This window comes from Gossypium raimondii, chromosome 2 (assembly GCF_025698545.1).
Source record: "Gossypium raimondii isolate GPD5lz chromosome 2, ASM2569854v1, whole genome shotgun sequence".
NCBI classification, from domain to species: Eukaryota; Viridiplantae; Streptophyta; class Magnoliopsida; order Malvales; family Malvaceae; genus Gossypium; species Gossypium raimondii.
Window position 1 is genome coordinate 47,522,922 of NC_068566.1, and position 16,858 is coordinate 47,539,779.

General features: G+C 31.3%; 1 protein-coding gene and 2 long non-coding RNA genes across 3 annotated transcripts; 2 read left to right on the forward strand and 1 right to left on the reverse strand.

Moving 5' to 3' along the window:
- The first annotated feature begins 3,780 nt into the window (after window positions 1-3,780).
- LOC105789319 (calcineurin B-like protein 1) lies at window positions 3,781-7,253 on the forward strand. Its single transcript, XM_012616653.2, has 9 exons — window positions 3,781-3,933; window positions 4,376-4,593; window positions 4,787-4,869; window positions 5,538-5,597; window positions 5,735-5,843; window positions 5,932-5,984; window positions 6,096-6,176; window positions 6,722-6,834; window positions 6,918-7,253. Exons 2-9 carry the CDS (start codon window positions 4,515-4,517, stop codon window positions 6,979-6,981), a joined length of 642 nt encoding a protein of 213 aa, XP_012472107.1. The 5' UTR covers window positions 3,781-3,933; window positions 4,376-4,514; the 3' UTR covers window positions 6,982-7,253.
- A 3,211-nt stretch (window positions 7,254-10,464) lies between these two features.
- Window positions 10,465-11,323, reverse strand: LOC128039275 (uncharacterized). The gene is made up of 2 exons (XR_008193793.1): window positions 11,080-11,323; window positions 10,465-10,779 (listed from the first exon to the last, which is right to left on the reverse strand). It is a non-coding gene; the product is annotated as an uncharacterized LOC128039275 (long non-coding RNA).
- A 2,403-nt stretch (window positions 11,324-13,726) lies between these two features.
- On the forward strand, window positions 13,727-15,418 carry LOC105789914 (uncharacterized). The gene is made up of 3 exons (XR_001132371.2): window positions 13,727-13,867; window positions 14,359-14,430; window positions 15,182-15,418. It is a non-coding gene; the product is annotated as an uncharacterized LOC105789914 (long non-coding RNA).
- Window positions 15,419-16,858: the final 1,440 nt, after the last annotated feature.

The following is a 16,858-nucleotide window of genomic DNA, read 5'->3' on the forward strand; positions in this document are numbered from 1 at the left end:
ACCGTTTAGACGAGAAAATTCAAAAATTTAGAAAATTTTAAAATATAACTATTTTAAAAATACATCATTTCAAAAAAATTTAATCTCATTTTGTGTATGAATTTTTTTTATATTTATCAAAATATAAATATCCTCAAAATAATAATTGTTGCTTTGTAAAAGATATGAGCTTCTGGTAAATTTACAATTAAATTGGGACGATAAATGATACTAACTCAATCAAACGATTAATAATAAAGGTATACTACACCCAATGTCACTAAACCATTAGTAAGTTTATGTTTTGGTTACTCAATTTTAAAAAGTTACAAAATGGTCATCAAACCATTCGAAAGTTTTCATTTAAGTCACTAAGTTGTTAAGTTTTTCTTTTTTTTTAAAAAAAGTCCAACTAACTAGCTCCAAGTGACAATTCAATGATCGGTACGATGAGTTAGTAACCATTAACGAGTAGAATAACATACCTTAGATCCAAGTTGATCTAACAACGTTGGAAATTGGAGAAGAAAGTTGTTTAGATTTTGATTCGTAGTTTCGTGACGTTAAAGTTGTTTCATGAAAAAAACTGAACAGTAGAAGAGAAGGGGAATGAGAGCTTTCGATTGGTGCAAGAGTGTGAACAAAGAAGGCCATACAACTGCAGTTTTAACAACCAATGACTTACGTGGGAACTTTCGAATAGTTCAATGACTATTTTGTAACTTTTCGAAATTGAGTGGCCAAAACATAAACTTATTAACAGTTTAGTAACCTTAGTTATAAATTATCACGTGATTAGTGGTTGGGATGAAAATCTCTTTTATCTTAACCAATCAAACTAATTGCCGAACTTTGGTGCAATAATTATAAACATGAGGGGACAAAATTGATAAGTGGTCATAAATGCTTGTACTAATCAATAAAGTGAACAAACATTAAATGTCAAAATAATATGTTTTTACTATTATTGTCGGTTTCTTTTCATAGAAAAGTTTAAATTTGGAATAAAACTTTTATTTTCCTATGCCACTTTCATTCCTTCTTTATTACATTTCATAAAAGTTGAACAAATAAATAAAAGCAAAAGTTGGGTTTATCCTCAATAAGTTAACTAACCATTTTTATTGGGTTATTAGCTTTAACAATTTTATAGGGTTAATTCACAAACACTCTCAAACCATTGTCTAAATTTTAAATTGGTCCTTAAACTTCAAAATATTATAGTTCAATTAAAATATTAGTATTGTATCAATTAGAAGTACTAAATGTCGATTTGAATTTGGCATTAACATATTTAAAACATATTAATTAAATGGAGATTTTGTATCTAACGTATTGAAAAAAAAGAAGAGTAAACTACAAAAATAGTTACTTTTGTTTACCTTAAATTACATTTTAGCCACTTATGTTTGAAATATTATTTTGTTACGAAGTAGTCACTATGCCGTTAAGTTCAGTTACCCCCTAACGACAATCCTATGTGGCAGTCCAAATGGGTTTTAAATGCCAACTTGGATGTCCAACTGGGATAAGAACAATTCTTTCAGTCAAAATGGAAAAGAAAACTAAAAGAAAAAGGAGACGAACGACTTTTTTTCTCCAGTTCAAGGTGTAATTAATTTAAAATTTTTAATTAATTAAATTTTTTGTCCCAGTTAGACATCCAAGTCAAAATTTAAAACCCATTTTGATTGCCACGTAGGATTGCCGTTAGGGAGGTAACAAAGCTTAAAGGCAGAGTGACCACTTCGTAACAAAACGATAACGTAAATGGCTAAAACATAATATGAGGCAATCAAAATTGATTATTTTTTAGCATGTTAAATTAAAATTATCCATGTAATAGGTACACAATTATTCATGATTTGATCCGCATCATATTGGGGTTGACATTTAATACCTAAGCTAATTGCTAGGCTGACAGAAATATCTGATTAATATGACTATAATACTTTAAGGACTTGATTAATTTTTTTTAAAAATTCCGAGACCAACATAAGATCCAAGTCATAGTTTGAGTATGTTTGGTATAATTAACTTTATTTTAATTAGCGTTAATACAATGTTTTTATCCGAATTAAATACTTATGTTTGGTTTCAATGTTTAATTTGGTACTTGAGTTTTTTGTTCCAACTAAGTACCTATTTTGTGTACTTGAGCACGTGTTAAATATTCATTAGACCACAAGATGACATTTGATTTAAGTATCAATTTAAATATTGAAGCCAAACTGAAGTACTAAATTAAATATTAAGGCTAAATTTAAGTACCAACTAGTAAATTAACCTTTTTAATTATAATTATTAATTTTTTGAAGAAATTGACACATACTTGGAAAAAAATTAAAACTGAATTAACAGAAATGTGTAATAAACTGAAAATTAAGTAATTGATTACTTTCTTAGATTTAGTCGAAGGGGATAAGGAATATTCCAAAGAATGAATTCAACCACGCGAGTTCAAATGCACGTGCAGTTAAACGCGTCTCAATCCGATTTGTTGGCTTCACCAACTACACAAAGTCCCAAACACACCTAAAGCTATTCTACGATCCTTTCGTTAGTTTCCCACTTCACTGGTTTGCATTTTTACTTTGGGTTAATTTCACCTAACGTCCCTAAATTATCATTCAGATTTTGAATTAGACTATAAAGTTTAAAATATTTTAATTTAGTTCTCAAATTATCAATATTGTAAGGTTGTTTCATTAGCTCATGCTAATTTTATTTAGGCTTAATTCATGGTTTAGTCCCTAAATTATATCCATTTTCTCACTTTGGTACTTGAACTTTTTTTGTCTCAATTTATTTTCATGATTTAGGCATACTTTAGGTACCAAATTAGGAAGCGATTGATACTTTAAGTACCAAATTGGGACAAAAAAATTTTAGATACCAAAATGAATAAATTTAGGGGCCAAATCGTGAACTAATCCTTTTATTTAAAACACGTGAATCAAATTATAAACATGTATACGCCTATTTGCAGATGGGAGGTCAACTCCTTTTGGAGAAGACTTCCATCCGAAGCCGACAGACCCTTAAATAGGTCAATTTTGAGCTGGAGGCAGGGCTTACAGAACATGATTGCCTTGCTAGATTGGACTATGCGGACACACGATCACTTACTGAGGGATGTGTGTGTTGTGCCCTTGGGAGATCCCTAGGCAAAGGTTCAAAGCTAGTCAAGTTCACGATGTGCAAATCCCCATGGTAAGTGGTCATGCATCACGCATGGCTTGATCCAACAACGTGCTCCCACTCTATAAACCCCAACTTCAACTCACGCTCTCAACACGGTTAGGAGACAAACTTTCATCTCAAATTCGAGGACAATGTTAACCATTTAAGGGTTTTTCGATTTCAAGCAAATGATACTTCGAAGATTTATCCAAAAGGAGTCAACCTCTTCTCAACGTTATCAAATAAACAACATAAATCTAACATATTAAAAAAAGGCCATTACAATGTAGCAAGTATACATTTATTTATAATTTGATATTTGATTTGGCATTTATCCACCGTCTAGGTTAACAAAAGAACCTGATTGATTTTTTTTGGACTAAATTAAAACAATTTTAAGTATTTAAACTAATATAAAATTTGAGTAATAAATTAAGGATGTCTAGCAAATTAATCCTTTTATTTTCGACCAACCAAAAAGAAAAACTGAAATTCATTGATTATATAAAAGAACAAAGAACAAAAAAGAAACAAAGAAGCATAAAAATAGGCTTTTTTGCACTTGTGATCAAATCTCAACCGTCGGATTAAGCCGTCAATAATTTGTTTCTTTTCCTATATAATCCCCCCTCCCACATTCCTTTTCACATTAGTTCATTTCTCTTGTTAAGTGTTAGAGATTGTAAAGCTCCGCCTCTTTTTTTTCCCCCTTTTTTTTCTGTCGTTCATTTTAAGCGACGGATTTTAATTTTCCGGCCAAATTTCCGGTCGGTAAGTTTCTCAATTCTTGCTTTAAAAAAAATAATTTTTTTTATTTGTTTTCGTTAATTTTTTAAAGAAGATTTACAAAGATTGAAATGATGTATGTGTGTGGTGGACACTTTGCAGAGATTTAATAATAATAAAAGGTGAATTGTTTTAAATGATGTATGTGTGTGGTGGACACTTTGCAGAAATTTATTTAAATTTTTTAAAAAAGTGGGTAAGGTTTTCTTTTGATCGATTGGATTGGTTCTTAGGTTAAAAGAAAATTAATTTATTAGTTATCGAATTGGATTTCAATGTAAGAATAAGATTTATGATTCAATTGTATATTTCTTTTTTTTTCTTTTTTAATTCTTTGCGATGAATTTTTTGACTGAGATCTGTATTTTTTTTTTTTTGAAAGCTAATTATTTTGATTTCTAATAAATGTTGTGAATGAAATTTGCAGGTTTAAAATGGTTTTTTCAGGCGGAAGAACATAGTGAAGCCTAGGCGCTTTAAGTCTAGGAACTTCTTCCTTTTTTTTTTTGTTTAAGTTTTCTTTCTTTCCTTAAAAAAGAAAAAAAAAGAAAAAGGTTTCCCAGTAAATGGGTTGCTTTCATTCTAAAGTAACAAGGCAACATCCTGGGTATGAAGATCCTGTTACTCTTGCTTCACAAACTGCTTGTAAGTTTGTTGACTTTTTGAACTTTTTTTTTATTCATTGTATGCACCCAATTGTTTGATTGTTCTTATGGGGGTTGAAACAATGATGTTTCATTGCTTTTGCTTCCAATTATGAAGGGAAATTTGCTTACCTTGTGTTGTTTTTATGCTGCAAAATTGATTACTTGGTTGGTTTGTTCTTGTGTATATGCAGTTAGTGTTAGTGAGGTTGAAGCACTTTTTGAGCTATTCAAGAGCATCAGCAGTTCTGTGGTTGATGATGGTTTGATTAGCAAGGTACAGTTCTATGATTCCTTTGTAATACCATGGATCTTTTACTTTTTCTTTAATGTGGTTATAAGGATCATTACATCTTATGCCATGTGCCTATCAACTTTCATATGAGCTGTGTACTTGAATTGGTCTTGGATAAAACCATTAGGTCCAATGAGCCGAAGCAAACAAACTTTGTAGCCTATTGTCGAACGTGGCATTTGGTATTAAAGTTGGCTCTTAGAAATGTGCCATTGAGGATGTTGGGTCCTTGTTAGAGTGGGGGAGGATTCATAGTCCTAGAGAGGGACCGTGAATCTCATATTTATCGTGTACTAGAGTTGGTTTTGAGATATAAGTGCTCACAACACCTATAACTTTAACTTATGAAATGCCTTTTGTGGATTAAACTATGAGGCCTAATCGGTAATGCCTTGCAAGGTGGTGTGGATCATGGCAGCCTGTGTGATTTTGAGTTGTTTTGCATTTTCTCATTGACTTTGCTATTTAAAGATCTCTTCATTTTGAAAGGAATTGGAGTTGCATCTCGTTTATATTTTCGTTATTTGTCCTCGTCCCTCCCTCTTTCTAACTACGGGGGGATATGTTTGTTTTTTTCTCATTGTTCCTTCTCTGTCAAAACTGTACATTTGTGTGTCCAATTTAACGCTCATCTATTGTTGTATATACAGGAAGAATTTCAATTAGCGCTGTTTAAGAATAGGAAGAAGGAAAACATTTTTGCAAATCGGGTAAAGTAGTTTCTTCTTTTTATTGTTATGTAAGAAATTCAATATCACTTAAAGGTTGAAGTTTCACTTGTTTTGTCTAAAATTTCTTTGATGGGAATGTTCCTTTTATATTCATCCAACCTTCTAATATAATGTAGATTTTCGATTTATTTGACGCCAAGAAGAAGGGAATCATTGATTTTGGTGACTTTGTTCGAGCACTCAATGTCTTCCACCCAAATGCCTCACAAGAGGATAAAATAGATTGTATGTAAACATTTGATATAATTATCTCGAATTACACAAGTTGTTTAATCTTCCTTCTCTTTTTAAACTTAATGGTTTTAAATTGCAGTTACATTTAAACTTTATGACATGGATGGAACCGGTTTTATCGAGCGTCATGAGGTATGTTGGGATCTATATGTTTATTATTTAAATATCATGCTATTACATGGATTTACTTTTTCATTCAGTTATATTTTTCGTACAAACATCGTTTATGTGATTTTGGCACAGGTCAAGCAAATGCTGATTGCTCTTTTATGTGAATCTGAAATGAAGTTAGCAGATGAAACCATCGAGGCAATACTTGATAAGGTGAGAGCTTGTTGTGTAAAATAAGTGTTTATGAAACTATTGAGCAGAAAATTGATCGTGCCGGCAAATCTTATTGAATTAGTAGTTGGCTAACCTATTGATTGCCCGGAATTATTACACTATCGACAATATCTGTATATGAACACCATCAGTTAGATGGTTTCATGGGATTATTTACATTTTGTGTTACTGAACTTAACACCACTTTCATGTAAACCATAAATATTCCATTTCATCAAATTATATTGTTGAACTTTTACTATTAGCTAATTAGGTTACTTGTGCTCACTACGTAAGGCATGCATGCGTGACTTATTTTCTAAATAGAATCGATTTTGGGATATCATAGTGTCATGTGTAATGGGGAGTAAACTTTTCCATTATTACTTAACGAAGTGCTCGTAAGTGACTTCAGTTCAGTAATGTAGTTTGATGAAATTAAGAGTTTATGACAGTTAATGCCACCAGGATTGTAAATTACCTGGTTTCATGTGACTGTTGATTTGAGGCATTGTTTCTTAACTCTTTTGTGGAATTGTGAACAGACATTCTTGGAAGCCGACATTAATCAGGATGGGAAGATAGACATATCAGAATGGCAAAACTTCGTCTCTCGTAATCCATCCTTGTTGAAAATCATGACCCTCCCATACCTCAGGTATGCGTTACCAATCTCGTAATCACCTTTACTTGAAAAAAAAAAAAACCTTACTCACCCATGGTGTAACATCAACTATGCAGGGACATAACAACAACATTCCCAAGCTTTGTTTTCAATTCTGAAGTAGATGAAGTTGCCACTTGATTTGTATGTGGTGGTACATGCATTTGGTTGAATTTGAAACACACTTTTTTTTTTTTTGGTGGCATGATTTGTTGAAATTGAGCTGTCATCATATGAAGATATTGCCTAGTTTTTGGTACAAGGCTTAAAGCTTATAATGTTTGTAAAGGGTAGTAGCTTAAAAAATAGTTGATTGTATAGGCCATTCTCATTTAACCTTTTTTTTTTATTTAAGGTTTTCTCCATTTTTAGTCATATTGATCTGTGGTAATGCAGTATCAGTTTCAGAATTAGATGTTGTGTTTATTTGGGGTGGATTGCTAGAATACTAGCTAATACTGCTTGTAATTCTAAGAAAGGACTAAATAGCAAATATATTAAAGAAAAAAACCCTTAAACTAGTATATGCTTGTTCAATTACATACTTATATTTGTCTTTATTGTATGGTTTTAATAATGTTTGAACTCCATCGGAGAAGAATAGTAACAACGAACATGTACGGATGGATTGAATTAGGTTTTTTTATTCAATCACAAATCCGATTTTGGAAACACTAGATTGATGAATTGTTTTCATTTAGTGTAGTATCATGAATATATCATTTGTGTATTAAATATAAATCTAAAAAAAAAAAAAATTTAAGTTATAAAATAATTGTGTAATTAAAACTCTTCTAAATTTAAGAAAGAAAATGAAACTGAACTTCTGTTGACAATTTAATCTCTAAAAACATTTTATTTTTAGTTATAACATAAAACTTTAACAAATAAAAATATTAAAATTAATACAAAGTTAGACATGTCCCACGATTCTCGCTCATTGGCTCCCAAACTCAGCTACACGTATTGAAATTGTTATGGTCGTGTTTGACTTTGTATGTTCTGTTGTTAAATTAACCTTTTAGCCAATCACTCAAAACCATTCATTTCCAAGTCCAAAGGTTTCTGCCAATGCCTAGCAATGAACTTTTTGAAGTGTGCATTAACCTTGGTGGGCAAAGAAGCGTTATATGCAAATGGACAATCGAATAGAGTAGATATGTTAAACGGAAGGTACATCTCAAGTACTATTCTAGTGTTACAGTGTGACTTATCACATTTGTTTGTTGTAGGTTACACACAACTAAGTAATAGGTAAGGTGGTCTGCAAACTAGAGTTGTAAACAATACTTAAAGTCCAAGTTTGCTCAAATCTTTTTGTGAGAATCAAGGGATTTCAATCGGGACAAGTGGTATTGAGATGTATAGCGTGGCGAGACAAATCAAATTATTCAAAGAAAAATTATAAGCTGAGAGAACTACCCAATAGAAAGATTAGCTGGGAATTAGTCGAGGCATTGTGGCAATTCCGAGATGAGATGGATCGATATTATTTCAAGAAAGCAATGTTTCTAGAACAGTTGGGGAAAAATGTCGTAGGCCGAGCACTAAAACTTGGGACCAAGGCGTGCACTAATGGACTAAGTCACTCTTATGATTTGGGGTCAATTTGACCCATCTTGCTTAGTATTTAGAATTTTCAAAGCTCCTCCATCTGAAGTTTGGTGAAAATATAAATACTCTAGTAAGTTATTTTTTTTCAGGATAACTTTATAAGGATAAGATTATCGAAAGTTTAAACTTCTTAATACTCTATCGTGTAAATAACTTCGAATGCAAGTCACTAATATAATGAATTATTATAGAAAACTATTTAAGAATGATAAGAAATTATATTATAAAGGTTACTATTATATATAGGGTAAACTATTAAAATAGTTACTTTTGTTTCTCTCAGGTTACATTTTAGTCATTTATGTTTGAAATGCTACGTTTTAGTCACTTACATTACATATTTTAACATTTTAGTCATTGAGTCGTTAATTTTCGTTAACGATGTAATGGTAAGATGACGTGGCACGTTAAATCACCATTTCAAATAAAAAATTTAGGTTAAATTATATAATTAGTCCCCAATTTTTTTTCATTTAGGTATGGAGAATAATTTATACCTCTTGAATTTATATTTTGTTACATAAATTCCTAATTTAATTAATACAAACTTTTCAATATATAAAACAAGAATCGGATACATGCACGATTGGAACAATGCAGCGTTGTTCGGTTTATGAATATTATTTTCTATTTCTTTAACTTTAGCTAGACTCAGCGTAATCGCAGTTTCTGCTGCCCAAGGTCCTAACCAGTTCTTCCTCCTTTTGACTTTCACTGTTTGTATATATAAGTGCCCCTAGCCCCCTGCTCAATTCCCAGAATAACTTAAAAGCCACAAAGAAAAAGAAAAAAACAAATGCAGATCCTGATTGATTTGAGGTATGCAGTCCCTCCATTGGTGAATGTAATCCGGTTTCCATCGGTAGCATCCCAAAACGACTCTGCATTTGATTTACTTTCTGATTCCCCGCCAGTTTCCACCTCTATACTTGTCTTCTTTGCCTTGTTTGTTGCCACTTGCCATTATGTTAATGAGAATCTTCCCGATCTACTTCTCTGTTGAAATCCCTCTCACTCCCCATCCTATCAGCTTGAGAGCTCGAGGGTTTTCCATTGCCTTTTTCATTTCTCTCCTTGCCTCCATCTTTCTTTCCTCTTCACTCTTCTTGGTTACCTATTTATTCATCGTAGTCACAGTTCCTTGGCACGGTAAACTGTTCCATCAATTTATATGCTTTCTTCGATTGTTTGCTATAACAATTCAAGCCATTGCGCAGCATAACCATGAAATCCCAGCACAAGCTCCTCCTCCTCCTCCTCAGGTCCTTGAGCTTCAAGTTTGAACAGTGGCAAATATTGAAGGAGAATGATAGCCCTTGCGGAGTTTTGAACTTGACTGCATGTAGTTAATAAAAGAATGCATCCATACTAAAAAAAAGAATCAGTTCGATTATCCTCTTTAATAATATTATTTCTAAAATTTGAGATTAAATTCTTCGTCTAAATATACAATCTACCTCGGCGGTCACCCGGAATTATTTTATATATATTCATGTATATCGTTAAAACAACTCTATCCTTAGACCAATGTTAGACCATTAAAGAAAGCATCAAATATAAATATATGTAAAGGAATCAATGTCATGCATAGGTTACTATCTAATAGTAATTGTTGCCCCTTGAAAGAAATTATAACTCTAGTATGACAATACAAGCACAGAGACCCAGGCCTATGGTTTACAAAACTTGATACAAAAGTCCACGTAAAGTAAACAGACCTCATGAATCAAGCTAAATAAAGTATTTAGATTAACTTTTTAAGTCTAAGTTCCACTCATTATTTTTTTATCCAAGCCCAAACTAATTTAAGAAAGGTAAACCCGGCTGTCTATATTTAAATTTTTTAGATTAATTTTTATTTAAAATAAAAATTTTAAAAATATAATACACTAAAAAGCACTAGAATAAAAGTTGTCTAACGCATTAAAATAGATTAAAAAGTATTTATATAAAAAACCACTGTAATACCCAAATTTTACCCGGCCTAAACCAAAAAAAAAAAAAACCAAATTAAAAACAATATAAAAATATATGACAACAGTCCATTCTTTTTAAATGTTCATTACAAACAACGGGCCCAATGGCCCAAACACAAAATAACCAAAAATATCCCCAACCTAATCAGCCCAATCACCTAACCCTAAGCCCACTAGCCTTAACCACAAGCAGAAACCCTAGGCATTCAGCCCTAGCACCAGCGCCGCAGCCAGCACGCTCCCCTCTCGTGCGTGCGCCACCACACCTTCGAGCCACTCCTCACACGCGCGCAATGCCTTCACATGCCTCCACGTCCACTGCTCCGTACCTGCAAGAAGGACAAACAACCTGCAACGAACACACAGCAGCAAAAAGAAATGACAGAAAAGGGGCAAGAGAGGGGATTTGGGAGGATTTCTTTTATTTTTTCTTTTCATTTTATTTTCTGTAATTCTGGCTATAAAGAAGCCAATACAAACACTGTAAAGGACTTACGCATTCAGAATACAAAAAAATCGAAATACTAAGAGGTGATTTCTGAGTTTCTTTTGTTTTTTCATTTGCTGGTTACTTTTTTTTCTTTCATTTTGTGTTCGTCAATCGATTGTTAAGGAAGGAAACAATAAAAAGAAAAGGGGAGGAACGTACCCCGTGGCCGGATCTTTGCTCTCTCCGTCGCAATCGGAGTTGGAACGAAGGTTTGAAGATCCTTTTTGAACGATCGTTAGCACAGAGCGACGCAGAAAAAAATACTTACCTTCGTGGGTGCGCCGATGAAGCCTTATTCTCCTCTGCGCGACTTGGAGTCGAATGGGCAAAGGCCCGGGGTTTGAAATGGCAGAGAAAGGGGGGAAGACAGAGGCGACGTTCACCTCTCTTCTGCAGTCTTAAATGAAACATTTAGGTTTAGGTTTTTTTTAGGCTTAATCTAGCCTTTATTTGCTGAAAGAAACGACGTCGTTTGATGCCGAGACAATGGTTTCAAAACGGCGCCGTTTAGAGGCCTACGACCCGCGCGGTGACCCGACTCGAGAGAAGGATCCGCGCGTTTTAGGTCTGATGGGATTTTTGCGCACTTGGTCCCCCATTTTTTATGGTGCATTCAAATCAATCTTTATACTTTTTTTAAATTTGGCCACGCCTTTTATATTTTATTCCTATTGGGTCCATACGGAGATGTTGCGTTTTGAAGGAAAGGGAAATTTCCCATTTAATCCTCATATTATCTGCATGTCATGTGTCGGCCTTTTTAGTTTATTTTATATTTCTTTTTTCCTATCAATTTTGTTCTAAATTCATTCTAACCCCTTTTTTGAATTCAGCAATACTTGATTACTTAATTTATTTAACCATTTATTATTTTGGATCTATTTGTTTTTAAAATCTAATATTAGTTAATGATTAAGCTTAATATTTTATTATCATTTTATGTTTTTGTATGTATTATTGTTTCAAGTTTTTCTCAAACGTTATATATTATTACTTTTTAAAAATTATAATGTATTTTTTATTATAAGTTTATTATGTATTATTATTTTAAATTTATTATGTATCACTACTTAAATTTATCATATTTTTATATTCTTTAGTAAATTCGACATGGTTTGTATATATTTCTTGATGTCTTTATTTTATAATATTGATTTTAAAATTCATTCACATATTGCTTTTATTGATATTTTTATATTGCAAATCTTTGTGTATTTTACTTAAATTCTTTTATTCATACAATTTTCAATTCTCTTTTTGGTAATGTTGTTGTATTAGTTTGCATGATGTTTCATTCGAGATAAATTTCTCAATTCAATTAGCCTTTAGTTGTTAATGTTGGCATGGATATATTACATGGGACTATCACTTGTGCATGTATGTATTGCGTTGCTTGTCTATGCTTACGGGTTATTTGAGTTCACTAGTGTATACTTTGGTCTATGAGTTACAACATTCATTATCAATCCATCACACTTTATTCGTTTAAAAGGTTACATCAAATATCGTTTAAATATCAAAATCATTTCATTCGAAAGCTTTCAAAATAACGCGACACTCGGAATTTGGGATCCTCGAAAAGATTGTGTCCTAACTTACTGGATTCCAATCTTTCTCGGGATCTAAAAAACTGAATATCCTTTTTAATCAAAACATAAATAAAAAGCTCATTCTCGAGAATTCGATTCGTTGTATCCTAACGCATTGGATATGACATGTTGTTTTCTCGAGACGAGGATTTTTCTAAAAGATAATAAAGGCAATATTCGGTATTTAGGAATTTTGGAGAATTGAACCCTAACTTACTGGGTTTGATTTTTTCATTTGACCCAAATAACTGAATACCCTTTTCAAATTTAAATGCATGAGTTTTAAAAATCTAAAGACAAACTTAATTTTGAAGATTAAAAATATTGCGCCCTAACTCACTAGGTATGACATTTTATTTCTTTGAAATAAGAATGTCCGATTATTCAATTCATTTTATTCGAGGAAAAAAAATCGTATTTTAAAATCTTTTCAAAATTTCGACATTAAGACATTAAACGATCAACTCGGTACCAATTTTGGGCGTCACGAGGGTGCTAACCCTTCCTCGTGCGTAACCGACTCCCGAACCTGTTTTCTCAAAATTCGCAGACCTAAAATTATTTTCAAGGTGATCTGATCACACCTCAATAAAAGATCGACGGCGACTCCAATTTTCATTTTTAAAGTCGACTACCAACTAATTTTTGTTTTTCAAAAAAGGTGGCTCCAACAACCACTACCATAAATCTAATACATGTTTTATTGTAATGACCCAAAATTCACAAGCACCGAAAAAGTACATTATCGGGCCTCCGTCTTAGTAAATTGAGTTCGAAAATAATTATTAGAAATATTTATTAGACTAGTTGTGTGTTTAATTAGGTATTAATTGGGTGAATTTAGTTTAATTAAGAGAAATTAAGAAAAAAGGACTAAATTGATCTAGGGGTAAAAGTTGAATTATAGATTAATAAAAGAATAAAAAGGATTAAAATGGCAATTAAGCCATTAATAAGAAATGGGACAGTAAAAGTGATAAAATCTTAGATTTTTATATTTTATATATATTATTATATTATATTATATTATATTATATTGTATTATATTATATAAGTAAAAAAAAAGATGACAAATGTATGGTAAATATTGAAGACATGTGTAATAGTAATAATTACATGGGTACACTTGTAATAAAAATAAATATGTGCTTAATTAATAAGTAAAAGATTTTTTTTGATATATTATTATTAATATTATTAGTTAAAATAAAAGATATAAAGTAAAAGAAAGAAAGAAACAAAGAAGAAAAGAAACAGAATAGCTAGAAAAGAAGCAGGGAAAGAGACGAAAACAGGGGAAGATAAGGGGAAAGAAAAATAAAAGGGAAAACTAAGGATTTAAAGCTTCAAGTTAATTGGTAAGCTAAATTTAGCCCTTTCCTCTTCATTTTGATATTTTAAAAGCTTTAAAACAAAATTTTGTTGAAGTTAAGTGGAGGTTATGGAAGTTCATAGGTTTTTGAACATGATTCATTTTGAATAAGTTGTTAAATTGAGAGTTTATTTGATAGAGTTTCTAGTTAGAGTTGATAAAAGGATTAAATTGTGAACTAGACTATAAGTTTTGAATTTTAGGGATTAAATTGAGGAAAATTCGAAATTAGTGAAAAATGCTGAAAAATTAGTAGATAAATTTGAGTTTAGAAGAAATTTGAATAGAAATAGAGTGTGAATTAAGTTAGAAAATAAGTAAGCTTAGTTAGAATTAAATTGGGAATAAGTAGGAATTGAATAAGAATTTTATTATTATTATTATTGTTAATATAATTATTATTATTATTATTGTTAATATAATTATTATTATTTTAATGATTGTAATTAATAGTGAAAATAATTATTACTTTCGTAGCTAACAAGGAAAATGAGGCATCGGCATCTAAAGGAAAAGAAAAGATCGTTGAGGAGTAAACGCGTATTCCGGGTTTGTATTACTATAACTTAATCTATTTAATAAATGCTATATTGAAATTGTATTCGTGAGACATTTAAAGGAAGGTAAGTATTAACATTTGAAATTAAGTAAGAATATGTGTGAATATTGAATGATATGTGAATTGAATATTTGAAATTGTTGTGGAAATGAATTCGAAATTGGAAAAGTAAAATAATACCCTATTAACTTATCGGACTAGATTGGATACAAATGGCATGCCATAGGATTTGTGATGTGATGAGGAGATTTGTAGTTCGGCCGAGAAGATGATTATGTTATTATATGCTTCGGTTTATCCGAAGAGGCATTAAATGCCTTATTGGTGTGTTTGGGAGGATATGATATCTTGGTGTGTTATGGAGGATTTAAATTATTCCGGTGTGTTTAGGTTGGATATTTTGGTGTGTTTGGGTGGAATCCATGATCTGTCTGTGAGTCCGAGCCTTGTTAATAGGGTAAATAATTGAGATGGAAATTTGAAAATGAGATTAGTTGATTTGACATTATTGAAAAATATGAGAAAGAATGTATGATATAAATTATGAATTGATTTAGTATGTAAATATTTAAATATATAAATTTAAGATTTATGGAATGATATATGAATATTTATATTTAGTTTAAAGTGATTTTTAAAGACTATGGTCAATATTTGAAATTTTATTATTATTAAATAGTTTAATTTATAGTAATACCACTGAGTATAAAATACTCAGCGTACGGTTGTTTCCGTGCGCAGGTTGAAAAGGGGTTAGAGTCTCGGTTCAGCATCCAGGACAATCCCGACTCCGACATAAAGATTTTGGTGATGTTTTCTTCCTTTAAGAGAAAGTGGCATGTACATAGGATTTATAATAGTTATTTTGGCATGTTATATAGTTTTGTTGTAAAGTAAGATATTATGTGTTTTGATGAGTATATTAGAAAAATGGTATAAGTTATTTTTATAGCATTGGTATCAAGTTGAAATTAGTTAGTTTTATGTGTTAATTAGAAATGATAATTGGATTTTATTTACTTAAGTTGTTATGTCTATATGTCAAGTAGGATTAAGTATATAAATGCATTGGTTGAAATCTTGAAATTGGGTTGGTTATGTTTGAAATTTTGCGGGGTTTAATGTAAAAATAAGTCGAAATCTTTGAAATTTTTATAAATAAAAATAAAAAAATGAATGAAATCAATTAGTACAAATTTATAACAATTTATGAATTATTTTAATATGTTGGTTATTTATTTGATTTATTTATAAATTGTTTGATATGTCCGGTAATGCCTCGTAACCCTGTTCCGGCGACGGTTTGGGGTTAGGGGTGTTACATTTATTGTATTAAATATAATTTTTAAAATTTTATATTTTGGGTTGGGTTATTTAGTAGGATTTTTATTTTAAGTTTTGAGTAATAGATTTAATTGTTATTGGGTTAGTGATTTAATATAAATATAAATATATATAATTATTTTACCCAAACTCAGTTTCCAGGTATCGTATTTTTGTTCAAACCCTCCTATTTTTCGGGCGATGACCTGACCCATAAATAAGTATAAATCAAACCAAAAAAAAGTACCTCAACATGAAATGTTATGATTTTGAAGCATTAGAAGCATCAATTGAAGTAGCTAGCCAAAATAGAATGCTGAAATTGCAAGGTGAACAAAGGGCTTTTGCATCATGTGGTGTTTTTTCTATGAATACACAAGACAAAGTTTATCTTTAAGACTAAGAACTTGAAACTCTTTAGTGGACATTATTGCTTGTGGGTCAATGGATTCAAGCATTGGCTTCTAAAAAGGTGGGAACACAAAGTGATAAATCTTAGCTTTGGATTTGACACTTCAAATTGAATGAACATGTTCTCTATGAGACAATTTAACTAAGTAATGCCAACGCCAAGCCTTCTTGCATTTTTTGAAAGATACTAAACCAACACACAAAGTGAGACTTGGGAGAATCATTGATTTCAAGAAACAAGAATCAAAATATAAAAGTTAATCATTGTAGGTCGAGAGAAGTTTTTGGTCAAACTCTAATAATAGTTAATATTATCCTCAGATCATGTTGAGATTTTGTCTCCCGTATTCGTCGAGACTTCACCAAGAGCGAAAACACTCACTTCCCTTTGGTGGGTGGTTGTGTGCCCACGAACAACCCATTATTTCGAGACACTCCCCCTTTATGAACTATACACAGCTTGACTCAAGGACAATATCAATTATTATTGGATTTTAGGCTAAATGTTTGAAGAAAGGCACTTCAAATACTTCTCCCAAAAGAATCACCTCCATAAACAAAGATCAACCTTCGTAAATCTTACTTTTATTTAAAGGTAAAATTATGTCTTTAATCTCTATATTTTAATAAAATTTAAAATTTAATTCATATTCTTAAAAACAAAAAATAAATTTCTATTACTTT

What these genes read in the sequence shown, in the direction of transcription:
- LOC105789319 (XM_012616653.2), top strand. Translation starts at nt 4,515, where the DNA reads ATGGGTTGCTTTCATTCTAAAGTAACAAGGCAACATCCTGGGTATGAA. An exon ending in ACAAGAGGATAAAATAGATT is followed by an intron (nt 5,844 to 5,931) that starts GTATGTAAACAT and finishes TTTAAATTGCAG; the next exon opens with TTACATTTAAACTTTATGAC. An exon ending in GTTTTATCGAGCGTCATGAG is followed by an intron (nt 5,985 to 6,095) that starts GTATGTTGGGAT and finishes ATTTTGGCACAG; the next exon opens with GTCAAGCAAATGCTGATTGC.